We start from the raw sequence: 18,872 nt of genomic DNA on the forward strand, positions 1-18,872 counted from the left end.
TCATTTCACTTGGAGCTTTGGAGGCAGCTGGCTATAGGGTGACCTTGGCGGATGCACGCTTGAAGGTTACATTTGGGTCCATGATTGTGATGAAGGGCGTCAGAAGAAGAAATTTGTATTATTTGCACGGAAGCACGGTGATTGATAGGGAAATGACGACTTCATCAGATTCGGCTAGACTGTGGCATTGTTTGGTGCTGGGGTATATGATTGGTAATACCGTGCATTGGTTGTTGAGGAGTGCTATGACCTGCAGATTGAAGTCCTGTGAGCACATTAGGATGAGCGAGACCGTGGTGGAGTTTGGCACTTCTATCCATCGAGCGAGGGGTCTTTTTGGAGGTGTTCAGTCAGGCATTTGGGGGCCTTCCAAGGAGGCATCATTGGGAGGTAATCGTATCTTGGTTTCCACAGTTGGTGATTGTTCTAGGCATTATTGGGTCGCGACCAGTTCCCGTTGGTGTAAAGTCCTAGAAGTCAACAACAATTGGAAGAAGTGTATTGGCAGAAAGGTAACTCATTGTTTCAGCTTTGGTAGGGGTCCTTTCTTGCGTTGGTGCCGAGCTCACGGCAATAGGAGACACTTCATTGGTGTGGAGACTTTGGGGCGACGAGATGAGATGACAGTTTCGATGGGTCGTTCCTTTCTGGAGGAGGATCGGCGTTTGATGTCGAGCATTGGCATTGGTGTGCGGGCTTCGACATATTTGGGTCATCTTATGCATAGGTCGCCGACTGCTGCATTAGGAGTTATTGGATCTGGTGGAGCTGCTTCAGATTTTGGGTTGTGTCGGATATTTGGATACCCAGCATTTGGTTACATCGTGGATGTGAGATTAGATCCGATTGCGAGTTTGGGGTTCGGAGGCTCAGTTGATTATCGTTTGGGAGCTTCTGATTTTGTTCTGAGCAGGTATGTCACTTTTGACTCTCGGCAGGGGGGGAGGGTTGATCAGGTCGTTTGGATATCGCAGCAGGTGGAGAGTGATGCTACTCCACGTTGGGTGGAGATTACTCCACGTACTTCAGATCATACTGCATCATTCGGGACTCCAGCTGAGGTGACACAGGTTGGGGATCATTTGATTTCGGATGCAGATGATGGATTGGTTTTGGATTCGGTGGTAGCTGGTGGACATGATTTGGATACGGCCATTGGTTTACCTCAGATGGAGGTATTTGATTTGTATCAGTTTGGGGCCGCTATCAGTTGCAGATCCGTCGGCGATACTGGGGAAGAGTTGCAGACTTTTCTATTTGTTTGAGGGCCTTTGGAGGCCGTTGGATGAACTACGTGAAGGCTTGATTCCTTGGGCAAGAGGATACGTAGGCAGTCAGTTTTGATGCAGCCGATTTGGTGAGCGACATCGACATTTGGGGTGAGTGTTCGCACTCCCGTTTGGGTCTCATTATGTGAGGCATTTGTTTGGTTGGTGTCGGCTCAGTTTTGGGAAAACTTCGCCGAGGTGGAGAATTGTGGAGAAATTTGGAAAATTCAGGTTTTTGCAGATTCTGTGTCATAAGTCGACTCATGCACAGGCACAAGTCGACTTATGGTAAGTCGACTTATACAGACTGTTAAGTCGACTTACGTTCTGCTCTGGATTGTTAGTTTTTTGCTCTGCCAAGTCGACTTATCAGGTCTGATAAGTCGACTTACGATCTGTTCTCCAGTTGTTGTTTTTCGCTCTGCCAAGTCGACTTATGCAGACTGTTAAGTCGACTTATGACGGGTTTTTTGGAAAGTTAGAGTTCCTATTTGCAGTCTGTTTGGGTTTCTGTTTTGGTATAAATACCAATACGATTTGAGGGTTTTGTAGGAGCAAATCTGGGGATTTTGGAGCACAGAAAAGAGAGATCTTTCTGAGCTATTTGTTAGGGTTATTGGTTGAGAGTTTGAGAGATTTGTTGGTGAGATTAGTTGGTTCGTTTGAGCGATTTGTAATCTCAATTTGTACTCTCCTTCTCTATTAGTGAAAACCCACCCCCCTTCTTGCCCCGTGGACGTAGGCAATTGCCGAACCACGTAAAACTTTGGTGTTTGTGTTTTGTTTGGTCTTTCTCTCGGCGTTTGTTGGTTTGGTTTCTCAAAGCATCATAGTTGGTTGTTTGTTTGGCTTCCGCGCCGTGCACAACAGGAATTAAAGGAGGAATATGATCCCTATAAGCTGTTTTTCACTTTGTATCCTCGCTAGACTTATCTCACCAGCTCACCTCCTACACCAAAGCAAGAATAATCTCCTCTATGACCATACTCTACTCCCATATCCTCTCACCTAGGGGTGGCAAATGGGTCGACCCGACCTGACCCATCAAATAATCGGGTCAACCCCGTTTATTAAACGGGTTATATATACCCACTGACCCAAGTGACCCATTTAATTGTTTTATAATTTTCATGTACTTAACATAAAGTCCATGGTCAAAGTTTTTATGATCCTATTTATCCTTCATAGGTTTTGTTACTGTTTAGAAGTTTAGATATTTTCAGGGTGTTCTTTGTAAAATTTGAATTTTGAGGGCATTTTTTGTAAATTTTAAAAGCTTTAGGGTATTTTATGCAAATATTATTTTCTTCGTGGACTTTTTCTAAATTATAAACTTTATGTCCTTTGTAAGTTTTGACTTTTCAATTATTTTTTAATTTTGAATTTAGGGTGTTTTTTGTGATTTTTGAAGCTTTTAGGTTGTTTTTTGCAAATACCAAAATTCTCACATTGCTTTTTATAAGCTATAGATTTTATACTATTTTATAAGTTTTCATATTTTTGGCATGTATTTCTATAATATTTGACTTAATAAGGTGTGGTGTTTGATGCAAATTTCATAATCTTCACATTGTTGTTTGTAAGTTATAGTTTTGTACTATTTATATAAGTTTTGATATTTATGCGCTGTGTGTTTGTAATATTTGACTTTTGAGGTGTATTTTACAATTTTGAAACTTTTAGGGTGTTTTCTATATATAAATTTTAAAATTTTCAACCTGTTGTTTATAACTTATGGATTTTGTACTATTTGTAATTTTTATTATTTCTAGTGCATGTTTCTATAATAATTTAACTTTTTGAAGGCGTGTTTGCAATTTTCTAAACTTTTAGGTTGTTTTTTACAAATTTCAAAAAACTTCATGGTGCTGCTAATTTTGTACTTTTCATAATTTCTGATATTTTCGAAACATCATATCATACTCCTTTTAAAAGCACGAGTTCGGAAAAATCTTTTGGTAGACAAAAATACCCTTGAAATTCAAATATCAATCCATTAAGTAAGAGTGAGTTGATAAATTGATGAATTCTTATTGGATATACATAGTATGAAGATAAGGACATTGTTTAAATTAAAATGTAAATCTGAATGAAGTTATTAAATGCTAAATTTATAAATGTATACAAGATAAATGGCGTATATATATGCAAAACCCAAACAAATTAGTGAGACAAATAATGTCCGCCTAGAGGTCTAACCAGGAATAGCGCAGACCTAAAAATGTGCATAATGCGGATGGGGTATTTGCAAAATACACCAAACAAATTAAAAAGATAAAATCATTCTCAAAATTATAAAAAAGAAAAATTAAAACAAACAGCTATGATATGAGAACACAACGTGGCGATCTCTCACCAACTAAAGTTCAAGTAGTTCACGGTACTGCATAATTAGTTTTAAAGTTTAATTATACTCTTATTATTTAAATAGAACTCTATTTATAATTGTTATCCTCTCACATGCAACATTACATACCAATGTATATAAGCCAAGAAATTACAATAATTTCTATAGTACTTTCATCTCCTTCTAGAGATTATTTCAAATTAATTAATTATATTGTATATTTTATCTTTTTTATATCAAGATATATCAACAATTTTCACAGCACTTTCATCTATTTTCTTCTTATCAAAATTATTTTAAAGCAATTAATTATATTGAATGTTTGATCTTTTTTCAGATTAAAAATTATAATAAATTTCATAGTACTTTCATCTCTTTCTATAGGTATGTGCATTTGTTATTTTCTTCTTATTAGATTATTTAAAAATTATAAATAATTAAATTGTAATAATTTTCACATCATTTTCATCTATTTTTTTCTTATTAGATTAGATTATTTTAAAGCAATTACTTATATTGTATGTTTGATCTTTTTTCAGATCATAAAGTTAAATTATACTATTATTATTTAAATAGATACTGTTTGTATAAAAATCAAAGAGAATCTCACACATATTTTAGATCTTAATGCCAATTATAATATTTACACATAGGTGTTGGTTAAAATAAATTTTATACATGGGCTAAACTTATATGATTCTACTTTAGTCCGATTAGATAATTTAATTTTTTAACACCCAAACTCTTTCAGAAAATCAAAAGAGAGTAGCAATACTATAGCTATATATATCCACAGGACCACAAATATCTTAAAAATGAACGAAGAAAACCACTCAAACAAAAACCATATTAATTACCCACATACACCCACTATTTTCAAAACCACCATTCTCCATCTCCATCTATAATATATCCACATACCAAATTAAGCTGCTGGAGTTTCCCCTCACCAATTACACCATTGATCAACCCATATTTTTTCTTTGTACTTAAATTGTATAACATTCATTGCAATAAGGACTCACATGGGCCCAACAAAAAATGTAGTAGGCATTGTAGTTCGTTAATAATGAGATCATATTATTATAAACAAACTAAGAAAAGATTAATAATTCTTAAGAATGTATTACATTCCCCCAGCTTCCACTACAAACTTGTTAGTTGTTTATTCTTGGTCCCAAGGGATTTTCAAAATTAATCATCTATTTCACAATTTTTTTAAAATGTTTAAATAATTTTTATATCAAATGTAATAATCCATGTTTATAGATTTTAACTCAAAATGAATCTGACTTATTTTATTGTAATAAAATAAAAAAATATTGTGATATTTAACTACGTGCAATGCACGTGCACAAGAACTAGTGTTTATTAAAAGTTTGACTTTTAAGCATGTATTTTGTAATTTTTCAAACATTAAGTGTCTTTTTTTTGCAAAACTCTAAACTTTCTATGGGGTTTTTGTATTTATAAATTATAAACTTTTACTGTTCATAAGTTTCAAATTTTTTTTTTAAATTTTGACTTATTTTGGATCATTTGCAACTTTTAAAACTATTAGGGTGTTTCTTAAAAATTTTAAATTTTTCATGGTGCTATTTATAAGTTATAGATTGTGTAGTTATTTATAGATTTTGATTTTTCAAGGGTGTGTTTTTGTAAAATTTGACTTATCTAGAGTGTTTTTGGTAACTTTTGAAACTATCATAGTGTTTTCTACAAATTTCAAAAATTTCATGGTGTTATTTGTAATCTTTAGATTTTGTACTGTTTGTAGGTTTTAATAATTCTAGGCAGTGTTTTTATAAATTTAATTGTTTGAGGTTGTATTTTTGTAATTTTCAAGATGTTTAGGATGTTTTTAAACCTCTAAGGGTGTTTTCTGCAAATTGTAAATTTTCATAGTGTTGTATGTAGTTTATGAATTTTGTAGTTTTTCATAAGTACTAATATTTTATAGTTGTGGTTTATAAATTTTGAATGTTAGGAGTTGAATGATAAATGAGTTAAAGTTAAACGAGTCGGCGGGTTAGATCCGTTTACGACCCGACTAATAAATGACTTCTTTGGATCGACCTATTTATGACGCAACCTATATAAAATAGGGGTTTTTGTCTTTAGGCCCATTTGTGGACCTACATTTATCTTTAAACCCAAGTATTTCAAACTGTATCTTTAACCCCAGTTCACTTTTAGTTTTTGTCTTTAAACCCAATTCTAAAATACAGTATTTTTGACTACTTGTATTTATACAGAATGAATGTAAAAACCCAAAATACCCCTTTGATTGGCCCCATAAAACCTAGTATCTCTCTCTCTCATCTTCCCCATTTGAGATCAGCCCCAACTTGACTGTTTCAGGTATTGATTTCTCACGAGCATTGGCTGGGTTGCCGTCGAACTTTTTTATTTTTGATATTTGGATATTGACTGCATAGATAATTATTGGCTCTTAAACTCAACAATTTTAGCTTAGTTGTTGCGTTTATATTGTTTTGAATTCATGACTTTATAATTGAGGATTGGTATTGGTTTTCTTACGTTTTTAAGTTCATAAATTTTTGCGTATATTCAGTCCCAATTCTGGGACATCTAAAGTTTGATACAAATGTCTGTTATTGTACATATGTTAACATTTGCTACATTTCACTGAGCGAGAAGAGGAAAAAATATCATAGGCTGTAAATAGGTTGATATAAAGCTAAAGCGTGGTAATTTGAGTATTGAGATTGTCTGTTACAATTTTGTTTGTAAATATGATACAATTTTGTCTGTAAACATCTGATTCTGTAAACATTTGATACAATTTTGTCTGTAAATATGATAGACAACTAAAGTCGCCTTATGTTTTATGGTTGCAGAAAATTCTATCTCATGGCTTTAGTGCGAATTCCATCGAACATTGGGTACTTCCGGGACCTTCAAAATCAGATTTCTAGATTTCTACTTATTTATCGGAAGATCAACGAATTGCCCTTCGTGACACTCCATTTTATGGCTACTTAGATGTTCCAGATCTTCCAGTGCAACCAGTTATAGTGGATTGTTTGTTGGGAGTATTTAATGTCGAAAAAAGTAGTTTTAAAATTAGAGAAAAATGGACCTCCTTTGATGTTGAAGAAGTTGGGAGAATCACGGGTCTTCCGATGGGAGGATCTATAGTAGACACGCGGTTTCATAGAAGTGATCGCGATACAATCTACAAGCTTGTGCTTTCATATAGTACCGCGGCTGAAATTGAAGAAGATAGTAAGCGTGTGACTAGAAAAGGAAAGAAGAAAATTGACGAGGGTAAGAAGAAGGTTGTGTGTGCTAGAAGAGATAGGATGGGTGAACTTATCAAGCATATGGCTGAGCGTAGAGATCCTCTTTTCCCACAGATGCTTGTTTCTTTCATTATTGGATTTATATTATGCCCTCAAGCTAGTATGAGTTGTCCCTTGTTTGCATTTAGATATGCTGAAAAATTGGACACTCTTAAGGAGTATAATTAGGCTGAATTAGTATACAATGTGCTGCGTACTGAGATGAATAAGGCCAAGAAAACCATCACTAAGAGGGCTGAGGGAAATCGATCTAGAGGCGGTTATATGGGGGGTTTTGCCTCGGTTCTAGTGGTAAGTTAACCTTTACTATATTTTTATGTCATTCTCCATTGTATATATTTATTTCATTTAGTCATGTTTATTGTTGAGCTAAAATTTTCATTTTCTCGCAGATTTGGTTTTATGAGCTTGTGGGAAAATTACGCCTTCGCGTAGGAGTAGAATCCCTACCACCCATCCTAAGCTTCTACAAGGGTCCAGGATCTCTACGGAGGAGTGCTGTGCAAGAGTTGATTAGAGACCCGAATAATTTTAGGAAGCATGTGATTGACTCGAGGGCTTCCGAATTTGAAATGAGAAAAGCTGCCCCTACAAGATTGAAGAGAGAGAGAGAGAGGTATACATATTTTCATTTTTATTCCATGTTAGTTAATTGCTCCCTATCCTTTTACATAATGATTTTTATTTGATGTTCATCCCTAAATTGGAGTTACTTGGGCTATTTATGTGTAGGTAATCGCCAAAGCTGAGTTGGATCAGCTCATACATAAAAAAAGGTGGAATTAGACCTTCTCTTGAAGATAAGGAGGGAAAAATTTGGTGAGAAAGAAGAGGATGTTGATAGTGATGGAGGAGATGAGGATGATGAGGATGATGGCGATGATAGTGATGACAGGGGGGATGAGGAGGAGGGGGATGATAGGGGGAATGAGGAGGATGAGGAGGGAAATAATGAGGGGAATGAGGAGGATGTGGAGGGGGATGATGAGGGGAATGAGGAAGAGGAAGATGAGGGGAGAGGTGATGGCGGGAATGAGGAGGATGCGGAGGGGGCTGATGAAGATATGGATGAGAAAGATGAGGGGAGAGGTGATGGCGGGAATGAGGAGGATGATGAGGGGAATGGTGGTAATGATCAAGTGGACTTGGATTCAATGGAAGTGGATGATGATGCCTTTATTCTTAGCCCACGCGATGTAAGCAAGATTGAAAGCATGCGTAAAACCCCTTCCATCAAAAGAACAGTTCTCTCAAGATCTCGACATGCTGGGCCATCATTGAAGACTCCTTTTGTCTCGCTTGTTAATAGAAAAGGACGACCAAATTATCCGGGAAGGAAGGAAGTAATGGATGCGGAGAGAGAACTGCTAGATAACTTTTGGAAGGAGAAGAATATGTCCGCGTAAGTGTATTTTGAATGATTTACTTATCTACTTTTCAAATTGTACGAAGTTTATTCATTAATACATGTTATAAATTTTCTTCATATGTAGTGAGACATTAGTGTGGTCGTCTATAGATGCGTTGATAACACGTAAGGATGCATTGGAGTTACTTAAAGGAGAGGCAATTAGTTGCGACGTAAGTATCTGTTCTTTTCATGCCTCACACAATGCGCGTTAGTATATAACACTAATAGTTACAATTTTATTATGTACGATTCACTTCCCTGATATCTCATATATTGTGGATTGTTTTAGCTTATTCATTACTTGTCTCATGTTCTATTTCATATCATATTTAAAACAAACTGAGATAGAAGTACAGCTATGAGAGCTTATTTGTCTATATGCATTCCAGTGCTGATTAGTATTTTATTTGGCTTTTGTGTTTACGGATAAACTATGGTTCAGGTCTTATAATTCATTTTTGAAATTTCAGAGCCAACAACTATAAGGTGAGCATATTGTACTGTAAGGGGTAACGTCCTCCTCAAAGCAATGTAGACAAATGTTGATTCATCAAAGATTATAGAACATCAAAACCACCATTTTGCATCAGCTTTCCTTGCCATGATTATCATAGTCAGGCTTCAATTGAGAAGCCTTGCACATCTCTTACATGCACCGATGCAGTCTTACATGCACTGATGCACGTGTTGTAGGTTTTTATTTTTTTGTTGGTGGGTTTTTTTTTGGTTGGGGCGCCCCCTGGCAGGGGGGGGGGGCCTTGAATGTTTGGAATTTGTTTTCGTACCAGTAATATTTACAATTTATTATCTACATTTCAGGTTATAGCCGCCTATGTCGTGCTTCTAAATAGGTTGATGGAGACACGTCCCAACTATGCAAAGGACATACACGTATGCAGTCCATGGGTAACCGTAAGTAGAAATCCAATCTGAGACTATGTTGTAAGTTTCATAAGCTATATTCATATGTTAATCTGAACTTTCTTTGTTTTCTTAGAGATGCATTAATAAGAATAACCCGTCGAGTGTGGATCGAATGTTTAAGCCAATAACGACTACTCGCTTCCAAGAACTTGATAAGATTATTTTTCCACTCCTAACTTCATTTCATTGGCATTTGTTGGTATTCTCTGTAAAGGATAGAAGATTTCTTCATTATTCTTCTCTACGTGGATATATGTCTGATGCTAGTGAATTTAGAGTGAAGCTTATTTCTACCATTCCCGATGTTTGGTATTTAGACATTACTACTTGTCAGGAGGTAGAAAGTGTTGATGTACCTCAACAACGGGGGTTAGTGTATTCGACTTATTCATCTGTTGTTTTTTCATATGTGCTAATGCATAGATACTGTTATATTGATATTGCAAACATTTGAACTTGCAGTAGCTTGGATTGCGGGGTGTTCTTGATGGCATATATGTTTAGCCTCGATTCCGGTCAAACTATTTCAATTGACCAAAAGGATTGTGCGAGACATAGAGCTCGCATCGTTGCTCTATTTCTATCTGAAGGTATATTTTCTATAATTGCAATGTTCATTGAACCGTTTTTAAACTCAATCTATTGTTCTTTTGATCAATCATATATATTTTGCTTTTAGGAAATCAGCGTGATCATCAAGACCAATTCCCCGAATGCTAGATGCCAATTATCATATCAAGCATTTTTTGTGTACATATATATGTTTGGAAAGTTATTTGTAAAGTGATTTGTCTGAAACCTATGGGACTGTTGATGGGATTGGTTATGTAAAGTCATTTGTAAAATCATTTTGTGCAATCAGCTACTGTGGTTATGTAAAGTCATTTGAAAAGAACATATATATGTTTGGAAAGTTTTGATGTATAGTGATTTGTATGAAACCTATGAGACTGTTGTTGGGATTGGTTATGTAAAGTCATTTGTAAAGTCATTTTGTGTACTAAACCACAGTGGTTAAATTATAGGTTATGTAAAGTTTTGTATGCTTTTACGTCATTGAAATTGATGGTTTATTACAGATATCAGCATGTTACACATAACCATAACACAACAAAAGGATGCAAAGGACATTCACACATAATTAATGGAAGCTTTCCACACTTCACTCTCTCTAGTTGCATCAGAATTACAGCAACATATATAGAGTTCTCCTTTCAAACGTAAACACCAAAAACAGACACATGTTGATCCCCTAAAGAGATCAACTCTACCACTATAGGCTCTCATTCACAAGCTTTATAATTGAGCAACACTAACACGTTATATTGTAAGTATAGCACATTATATCATAAGTGTAGCACGTTATATCATAAGTATAGCACGTTAACATGTAAGTATAGCACGTTATACTGTAAGTACAGCACGTTAACCTATAAGTATAGCATGTTAACCTGTAAGTATAGCACGTTAACCTGTAAGTATAGCACGTTAACCTGTAAGTATAGCACGTTATACTGTAAGTATAGCACGTTATGTCATAAGTATAGCACATTATACTGTAAGTATAGCATGTTAACATGTAAGTATAGCACGTTATCTTATAAGTATAGCATATTATGTCATAAGTATAACACGTTATACTGTAAGTATAGCATGTTAACATGTAAGTATAGCACGTTATCTTATAAATATAGCACATTATGTTGTAAGTATAGCACATTATATCATAAGTATAGCACATTATTTCATGAGTATAGCACGTTATCTTATAAGTATAGCACATTATGTTGTAAGTATAGCACATTATATCATAAGTATAGCACATTATTTCATGAGTATAGCACGTTACATCATAAGTATAGCACGTTAACCTGTAAGTATAGCACGTTAACATGTAAGTATAGCATGTTATACTGTAAGTATATCACGTTAACCTGTAAGTATAGCACGTTATACTGTAAGTATAGCACGTTAACCTGTAAGTATAGCACGTTAACCTGTAAGTATAGCATGTTATGTCATAAGTATAGCACATTACGTTGTATGTATAGCACGTTATCTTATAAGTATAGCACATTATGTTGTAAGTATAGCACATTATATCATAAGTATAGCACATTATTTCATGAGTATAGCACGTTACATCATAAGTATAGCACGTTAACCTGTAAGTATAGCACGTTAACATGTAAGTATAGCATGTTATACTGTAAGTATAGCACGTTAACCTGTAAGTATAGCACGTTATAGTGTAAGTATAGCACGTTATACTGTAAGTATATCACATTAACCTGTAAGTATAGCATGTTATACTGTAAGTATAGCACGTTAACCTGTAAGTATAGCATGTTATGTCATAAGTATAGCACGTTAACCTGTAAGTATAGCACGCTATCTTATAAGTATAGCACATTATGTTGTAAGTATAGCACATTATATCATAAGTATAACACATTATATCATAAGTATAGCACGTTACATCATAAGTATAGCACGTTAACCTGTAAGTATAGCACGTTAACATGTAAGTATAGCATGTTATACTGTAAGTATAGCACGTTAACCTGTAAGTATAGCACATTATAGTATAAGTATAGCACGTTATACTGTAAGTATAGCACGTTAACCTGTAAGTATAGCATGTTATACTGTAAGTATAGCACGTTAACCTGTAAGTATAGCATGATATGTCATAAGTATAGCACGTTAACCTGTAAGTATAGCACGTTATCTTATAAGTATAGCACATTATGTTGTAAGTATAGCACATTATATCATAAGTATAGCACATTATTTCATAAGTATAGCACGTTACATCATAAGTATAGCACGTTAACATGTAAGTATAGCACGTTAACATGTAAGTATAGCACGTTAACCTGTAAGTATAGCACATTAACATGTAAGTATAGCACGTTATACTGTAAGTATAGCACGTTAACCTGTAAGTATAGCACGTTAACCTGTAAGTATAGCACGTTATACTGTAAGTATAGCACATTAACCTGCAAGTATAGCACGTTATCTTATAAGTATAGCACATTATATTGTAATGATGACACGTTATTTTGTAAGTATAGTATCCTATATTCAAAATTATGATAACAAACACAAATCCTACATCCAAAAGTATAGCATGTTTTTCATTGATATCATAAGTATAGCACATTTTACATCCAAATGTATCCACATGTATAACATGTCTTACATGACAAAAGTATAGCACCCAAAAGTATATCATGTTAACCTGTCCAAAAGTATAGCATGTCTTCTATCCAAAAGTATAGCGTAGAATATATCTAGTCCGCAATAGGTTGTCTACATGTTCTACGGTTGTGACCATACTGTTGGCATCTACTACATTTTAACTCTTTGCCCGGATTCAATCCCGAAGGAATGCGCTTTGTCCTTGGTCTTCCACGAAGAATTGATGTTGTTGGTGGCCGAATCACCATATTTTCATCATCTATACATGGCTTGTCATCGTCAGGAATTGGGTATATCGGAAAGGAGTAGCATTTGCGGTATGTCTCCACACTAAAGTAGTGGGAAATATAGGAGTAAAGGGTGTCCATATTCTGTCGAATAACCGTCGCAGCATGTTTGCAAGGTAGCCCGACAACTTGCCATTCACGACAAGTGCATGTGCGTTCATTCAAGTTTACTTCAACGGTGGGGAAATCATACACCTCGTACCTTCCTGTAGTAGAAAGAATTGCAGAAAGACAACGTGATTGCTCATTGATATGAATAAGGTGTTCTTCCACAGTAGGAATAAATGATGTGGTCCACTTGTGGGATGCCTCCCGCCTTTCAAAACCCATCCTCATCATTTTCTTGCGAATATTATCAATTGTTTGGGTAATTGGCAAATAACGAGCTTCTTTGATCCAAGAATTGAATGACTCCGCCACGTTTGATGTCAACCATCCATATCTACATGCATGTCAATAAATAGTAAGTATAGCAGGAACATATATCTCAAAAATTTGCATTTAAAATTCTGCATAAATTTAAATTTCAACCTCTTCCCAGGAAAATAACAATTAGCCCAATTTTCTGGACTCATCCTCAACATTTCGTAATAGGCGATCTCTGATTTGTTCCTTAGCTCGTTGCATTCATTGTTATAGGAACGAGAAGTGTATGCATAAGCGGTCCTCTTCATAATTTGCACACATTCATCTCGTAAAGGTGGTATAATGCCTTTTTTCGATAGGTTATTCTTAAAATTAGCCAAAAGATGACGAATACAATAAGAGTGATGTGACCATGGAAAGCATTTCTTCACAGAATTCTGAAGTCCTTTGTCCCTATCGGAGATTAACACCAGTTCATCATCTGGAGTATATGGATCTTCATCATTGAAGAGAATGTCTCGAATGCATTCCAGAAACCATTCCCAATTACTCTCATTCTCCGTCCCGCATATGCAAATTGCTACGGGAAACATACCACCATCTCCATTTAGAGCAGTTGCGGCAAGTAAGGTTCCTTTATACCTATAAAAGAAAAGAACAATCATGAAACAAAGTATAAAGTAGTACATTAATGCAACTTTTGATTAGATTGAACTCTACCATACCTATCAAAAAGATGTGTACCATCCAAGAACAATATTGGTCTACATCCCTCCATAAACCCTTTCCAACAAGCATAATAAGACACAAATACTCGTGTAAATCTTCCGTCTTCATGCTCTAAGTGAACAATTGATCCCGGATTAGTTTCTATAACTTTATCCTTATACCATCGGAGTTGGTCATATGAAAATTTAGTATCACCATACAAATCACGTTGAGCTAGCTCTTTTCCCCACCAAATTCTATGATAAGGGATGTCCAAACCAAATTCCATTTTAAGCTTCTTCTGAAAATCAATTGGACGATAAGTGAGTTGTTCCTTCAATATGGTCTTGAGATGATTAGCATTCCACTTACGAGATGCCCGTTGATATCCTTCCTTTCCTATGCCTCCTCCCAAGCAACTATGAGAACTATATATTTTTTTCACATAGAATCGATCATTATCTCTACGACGGGTGCAATGAACCATCCACTCATCAGTTATGCTATTTACGCGTTTTCCTGTTTGGGTTGGGCTTTGGTTATTTACCACTTTGCCACCCTATTTACGAGTTTAATGAAGAGAGATTAGATTTTAATTGAGATTAGATTGTTATATTAAGAGTATAGCACGTTAAGGAGTTAGTATCGCATGTCTTTCATTGACATAGGATACATACAAAAATTATAGCATGTCTTTCATTGATAACAAACACATAGGATACATACAAAATTATGACAAAAGTAAAAAGACCAAAAGTATAGCATGTCTTTCATTGATAACAAACACATAGGATACATACAAAATCATGACAAAAGTATAGCATGTCTTCTATCCAAAAGTATAGCATGTCTTCTAACCAAAAGTATAGCGTAGACTATATCTAGTCTGCAATAGGCTGTCTACATGTTCTACGGTTGTGACCATACTGTTGACATCTACTACATTTTAACTCTTTGGCCGGATTCAATCCCGAAGGAATGCGCTTTGTCCTTGGTCTTCCACGAAGAATTGAAGTTGTTGGTGGCCGAATCACCATATTTTCATCATCTATATATGGCTTGTCATCGTCAGGAATTGGGTATATCGGAAAGGAGTAGCATTTGCGGTATGTCTCCGCACTAAAGTAGTGGGAAATATAGGAGTAAAGGGTGTCCATATTCTGTCGAATAACCGTCGCAGCATGTTTGCAAGGTAGCCCGACAACTTGCCATTCACGACAAGTGCATGTGCGTTCATTCAAATCTACTTCAACGGTGGGCAAATCATACACCTCGTACCTTCCGGTAGTAGAAGGAATTGCAGAAAGACAACGTGATTGCTCATTGATATGAATAAGGTGCTCTTCCACAGTAGGAACAAATATTGTGGTCCACTTTTGTGATGCCTCCCGCCTTTCAAAACTCATCCTCATCATTTTCTTGCGGATATTATCAATTGTTTGGGTAATTGGCAAATAACGAGCTTCTTTGATCCAAGAATTGAATGACTCCGCTACGTTTGATGTCAACCATCCATATCTACATGCATGTCAATAAATAGTAAGTATAGCAGGAACATATATCTTGAAGATTTGCATTTGAAATTTTGTAAAAACTTTAATTTTAACCTCTTCCCAGGAAAATAACAATTAGCCCAATTTTCTGGACTCATCCTCAACATTTCATAATAGGCGATCTCTGATTTGTTCCGTAGCTCGTTGCATTCATTGTTATAGGCACGAGAAGTGTATGCATAAGCGGCCCTCTTCATAATTTGCACACATTCATCTCGTAAAGGTGGTATAATACCTTTTTTCGATAGGTTATTCTTAAAATTAGCCAAAAGATGACGAATACAATAAGAGTGATGTGACCATGGAAAGTATTTCTTCACAGAATTCTGAAGTCCTTTGTCCCTATCGGAGATTAACACCAGTTCATCATCTGGAGTATATGAATCTTCATCATTGAAGAGAATGTCTTGAATGCATTCCAAAAACCATTCCCAATTACTCTCATTTTCCGTCCCGCATATGCAAATTGCTACGGGAAACATACCTCCATCTCCATTTAGAGCAGTTGCGGCAAGTAAGGTTCCTTTATACCTAAAAAAGAAAAGAACAATCATGAAACAAAGTATAATATGAAGTAGTACATTAATGCAAGTTTTGATTAGATTGAACTCTACCATACCTATCAAAAAGATGTGTACCATCCAAGAACAATATTGGCCTACATCCCTCCGCAAACCCCTTCCAACAAGCATAATAAGACACAAATACTCGTGTAAATCTTCCGTCTTCATGCTCTAAGTGAACAATTGATCCTGGATTAGTTTCTAAAACTTTATCCTTATACCATCGGAGTTGGTCATATGAAAATTTAGTATCACCATACAAATCACGTTGAGCTAGCTCTTTTCCCCACCAAATTCTATGATAAGGGATGTCCAAACCAAATTCCATTTTAAGCTTCTTCTGAAAATCAATTGGACGATAAGTGAGTTGTTCCTTCAATATGGTCTTGAGATGATTAGCATTCCACTTACGAGATGCCCGTTGATATCCTTTCTTTCCTATACCTCCTCCCAAGCAACTATGAGAATTACATATTTTTTTCACATAGAATCGATCACTATCTCTACGACGGGTGCAATGAACCATCCATTCACAGTTTGTGGCCTTGCATTTTGCTGTCACCCTTTTGCGTTCATTTTTTACAAATTCAAAGTTAAATCCTCGTGCAATAGAATAATTGCTTAAACTTCGCCGACAATGCTCAACATCATCAAACTCTTGACCAACACTTCTAATAGCATTGTGCCATGCAATAGGAATCATACTAGAGCTCTCAACTTCCCGAGGCATGTTTTGTGAATACGATGGATTTTGTGAATGAGAAACATGTTCGTCGCTAGAGGGGATATATGGATTACTGCATAGAAAATTGTACAAGACTTAAGAAAGTGATAATGTTAAAGTACGAAATTATAACAATAGTGGAAATTACCTTATATGGACATTGTTAGCTTGTATTCCAAATAATATCTCTCGATTCATCTCAGCATTCATGACAATTATATTCTCCTTGCAACTTCGATGTACATTGAACATTATCGAGACATCACCATCATCACATACACGAACATAAACTTCTTGTGTGTGGGGTACTTTGTATGTCAACTGTATCGTGCTTTTACTACAAGCAATTAGGTTTTGGACTGCAACGACCAAATCTTTGTAACTCCCGTTGACATTTAATTCTAAAAAGTGATTGTTTCCTCTAAAATCCGTCAATGCGCAATAAAATTCTTCATCCATCTATATTTGTCACAAAAAATAAACAAATTTAGAGAAAAAATTCATCAAATATAGTCACATAAAATCAATACAACTAAAATACTGCTACATGATAACGTGCTATACTTACAGGTTAACGTGCTATACTTACAGTATAACGTGCTATACTTACAGTATAACGTGCTATACTTACAGTATAACGTGCTATACTTACAGTATAACGTGCTATACTTACAGTATAACGTGCTATACTTACAGTATAACGTGCTATACTTACAGTATAACGTGCTATACTTACAGGTTAACGTGCTATACTTACAGTATAACGTGCTATACTTACAGATTAACGTGCTATACTTACAGTATAACGTGCTATACTTACAGATTAACGTGTTATACTTAAATGTTAACGTGCTATACTTATAGGTTAACGTGCTATAGTTACAGTATAACGTGCTATACTTACAATATAACGTGCTATACTTACAGTATAACGTGCTATACTTACAGATTAACATGCTATACTTACAGGTTAACGTGCTATACTTACAGTATAACATGCTATACTTACAGGTTAACGTGCTATACTTACAATATAACGTGCTATATTTACTGTATAACATGCTATACTTACAGGAGAACCTGTTATACTTACGATATAACATGCTATACTTACAGGTTAACGTGCTATACTTACATGATAACGTACTATACATATGTGATACGTGCTATAACTAATTTTTAACTAGTTTTTATGAATTCATAATAATAATGAAATTAGTGTGAGTAAATTACTGTGAAATAATCATGCACAAAATGATCATAATAAATTGTAAAGTTGGTAGTGGAGTAATTGTCGTGCATAAAACGATCATAATAAATAGTAAAGTTGGCAGTGGAGTAAATTAGTGTGAAATAATCATGTGAAATAATGGGTGGTTAATTACAAAACGTCATTTAACTAACATTTAACTAACATATCAAATACTGTAAGTATAGCACGTTATCATGTAACTAATAATACTTGGGTTTAAAGATAAAGCTAGGTTAACGTGCTATACATACAAATTAATGTGCTATACTTATGATATAACGTGCTATACTTACAATATAATGTGCTATACTTACAGGTTAACCTGCTATACTTACAATATAATGTGCTATACTTACAGGTTAACGTGCTATACTTACATGATAACGTGCTATACTTGCATGATAACGTGCTATACTTACAGGTTAACGTGCTATACTTACAGGTTAACGTGCTATACTTACAGGTTAACGTGCTATACTTACATGATAACATGCTATACTTACAGGAGAACATGCTATACTTACGATACAACATGCTATACTTATAGGTTAACATGCTATACTTACATCATAACGTGCTATACGTATGTGATACGTGCTATAACTAATTTTAACTAATTTTTATGAGTTCATAAATAATAATGAGAAATTAGTGTGAAATAATCATGTGAAATAACTAATGTGAAATAATAAAGTGGAATTAATGGGTGGTTAATTACAAAACCTTATTTAACTAACATTTTACCAAATTATATGAACTCATTTAACTAATGTGAAATAATAATATGGAATTAATAATGTGAAGTAACTAATTAATGTGAAATAATCATGTGAAATAATCATGTGAAATAACTAATGTGAAATAATAAAGTGGAATTAATGTGAAATTTTATGAACTCATTTAACTAACATATCAAATAATTGTCATGCATAAAAT

The 18,872-nt window shown here is 34.9% G+C and overlaps 2 protein-coding genes across 2 annotated transcripts; both read right to left on the reverse strand.

Annotated features, from left to right (window-relative positions):
* On the reverse strand, positions 12,576-13,354 carry LOC109826822. The gene is made up of 2 exons (XM_020393843.1): positions 13,302-13,354; positions 12,576-13,212 (listed from the first exon to the last, which is right to left on the reverse strand). The coding sequence occupies exons 1-2, from the start codon at positions 13,352-13,354 to the stop codon at positions 12,576-12,578; spliced, it is 690 nt and encodes a 229-aa protein (XP_020249432.1).
* On the reverse strand, positions 14,726-15,256 carry LOC109826824. The gene has a single exon (XM_020393844.1). It carries the CDS (start codon positions 15,254-15,256, stop codon positions 14,726-14,728), a length of 531 nt encoding a protein of 176 aa, XP_020249433.1.

This window comes from Asparagus officinalis, chromosome 10 (genome assembly GCF_001876935.1).
Source record: "Asparagus officinalis chromosome 10, Aspof.V1, whole genome shotgun sequence".
NCBI classification, from domain to species: domain Eukaryota; kingdom Viridiplantae; phylum Streptophyta; class Magnoliopsida; order Asparagales; family Asparagaceae; genus Asparagus; species Asparagus officinalis.